Source organism: Nanorana parkeri, unplaced genomic scaffold, assembly GCF_000935625.1.
Source record: "Nanorana parkeri isolate BGI_ZX_2015 unplaced genomic scaffold, ASM93562v1 scaffold335, whole genome shotgun sequence".
Taxonomy (NCBI): domain Eukaryota; kingdom Metazoa; phylum Chordata; class Amphibia; order Anura; family Dicroglossidae; genus Nanorana; species Nanorana parkeri.
Window position 1 is genome coordinate 616,252 of NW_017306603.1, and position 2,261 is coordinate 618,512.

The following is a 2,261-nucleotide window of genomic DNA, read 5'->3' on the forward strand; positions in this document are numbered from 1 at the left end:
GCGCCCCAAAGGGGAAAAAAAAAAAAAAAAAAAAAAAGACGGATTCCTCCATCCACACCAACTACATGGATGAACGAATCTGTTGCTGTGTACACTGTATTCTGATATTGACACTAGCAGCTGTCAGAATACCCGAACAGCGCTTGCAGATGATGAATGATCAATGAATTTCCATCATGTCCCTTCAGCAAAAGTTGATCTAATCTGACTTCTGTCGAGGGGATAGGGTCACCCTTGGATTGAATTTTGACCGATTCATGCTGAAATTCGCTCTGTATGTTCCCAGCTTTACTGTGTACCCCACTCGCACATACACGTGAAGACACTTCTCCTTCTCTTCTAGAAGAAATTGGACCTGTAAGCATATTCAGTCTGCAGAAACAGTCAACCAGTGTGCCAGCAGTGCTGGGCTTTCTTATAAGTAAGCCCACCATTCTGTGCAAGCAGAGCATCATTGAAGTACCTTGTATAAAACTTTTATAGTACAAAAAACATTTAATAGAGGTATACAATATATATAGATCAGTTTTATGAATCTGTAAACATTTTCTAAAAGTTGAAATAAAATTGTGTAACAGCCCACAGTTTCCCTTTTAAACTCCCCAGTTGCCATGACTTTGCTGTGTGTTGCTCATGCGTGTGATACATGCAGTCATTGTGTTTTTACAGATCCTAACTGCTGTACACATATATATTGCTTTCAGAGAAACTGAGCCCCGAGGCCGCCAGGATACTAAAACAGATGGAGGAAGAACAGGAGAAGAAGGAGAAGTCTGAATCTGTGGACAATGAGGAATCGTCAGAGAACGACGTCTCCAGGGAGAGTGTCCGGAAACGCACCGTGAAATCCTAAACCCCCCTCAGTCTTGTATAACAGGTATGTTATTCTCTGATCCTCCCCAGCAGATACATTGCCTGGTGTTTTGTACGGCCTAAATTATTTCACATGTTATAACATAGGGATGCACTGATACCGTTTTTTCGGTATCGAGTACGAAGACCGATATTTTTTTTTTCCCCGGTACTCGCCGATACCCAATACAGATACCGGAAGTCCCATTAAGGAAGCCCCAGGTGACGAGGAAGCATGGAGCCAGCTTTCTGGCCAATCAGGAAACCAGGGGCGGCGGGTAATGACCTGCTTCCAGACCAATTGTGAAGCCATTACACGCCGCCCCGGCTTCCTGATTGGCCTGGAAGCTGACTCCATGCTACCTCGTCACCAGGTGACGAGGAAGCATGGAGGCGGCTTTCTGGCCAATCCAGAAGCCGGGCAGCATGTAATGGTTTGCTTCCTGGGACTGGAAGTTCCGGTATTGAGATAAGTATCGGGAACATATGGACGAGTACTCGCCCAAATACTCGGTATGGGCACCAATACCGATACTAGTATCGGTGCATCCCTATTATATAGTGTCAGGATTTGGGGGTGGCAGCAAAACTTTTAAAAGGGTCTTCCTCTATAAATGGCTATTACTAATTGACTGCCTCTTGAAACATGCACAATTAATCCCTGGGCAGCCATTTTTGTGGTATGATTGGTTGATCTAAGTTGGGGACACCAGGATTTTATTCATGGCTTCAAAATAATAATGCAATTTGTTAATGTTAACATGTGCCTTATCCTTTAGGGCTATTTCACATGGGCGTGCACGCCCATGCAAAGACCCGATCTCAGGAGGGGCAGGTGCTGCGTGTAATTGCATGCAGCAGCCAGTACCTCCCTATAGGTTACATGCAGACTCAAGCCTACACATCTGTGCGGGTCTGGGTGCCAGACAGTGTGCATCCAAGTGCGGGCTCCCAGACCCGTATGGATGTGCAGGATCGGGTCTGCGTGCAGCTGCATCCTCCCATGGGGGGGGGGGGTACAGGTTGCTGTACACAATTACACACAGCGCCTGTCCCTCCCAGGATTGGGTCTTTGCATGGGCCCCAGTGCAGTTGGGCGTCCCCTGCCGTGCAAGGGTTAACTGCACGTTTTTGTCCAGCGGTATTGAGTAAAGGAGTTTTACTTAACTGATTCCTGCTCCCACTGGCTCCAAGACCAGTGCTCGCAGTCTCTTCCTCCTTACGCTATAGTGGTTGGAGGCCCGCTGACGTCATCACATCTAATTGTATGTGAGGGACGACAAGGGACAGTTCACAAGCTGGGAGTGTAGATGAAATAGGTGACCACTGACTGGGGGGGAGCCGGGGTTAGGTAAGTAAAAGTCCTGTAAGTGATATCCCTAGACAAAAACGAGCAGTTACCCTCCCCC

The 2,261-nt window shown here is 47.2% G+C and overlaps 1 protein-coding gene across 1 annotated transcript in view; it reads left to right on the forward strand.

The window, feature by feature from the left end:
- Positions 1–2,261, forward strand: part of TMX1 (thioredoxin related transmembrane protein 1) — a 17,838-nt gene that overhangs the window by 13,490 nt on the left and 2,087 nt on the right. The window contains exon 8 of the mRNA XM_018558372.1: positions 705–877. Coding sequence (XP_018413874.1) covers positions 705–853 — 149 coding nt within the window. The 3' untranslated portion in view covers positions 854–877. The remainder of the gene's footprint in view (positions 1–704; positions 878–2,261) is intronic.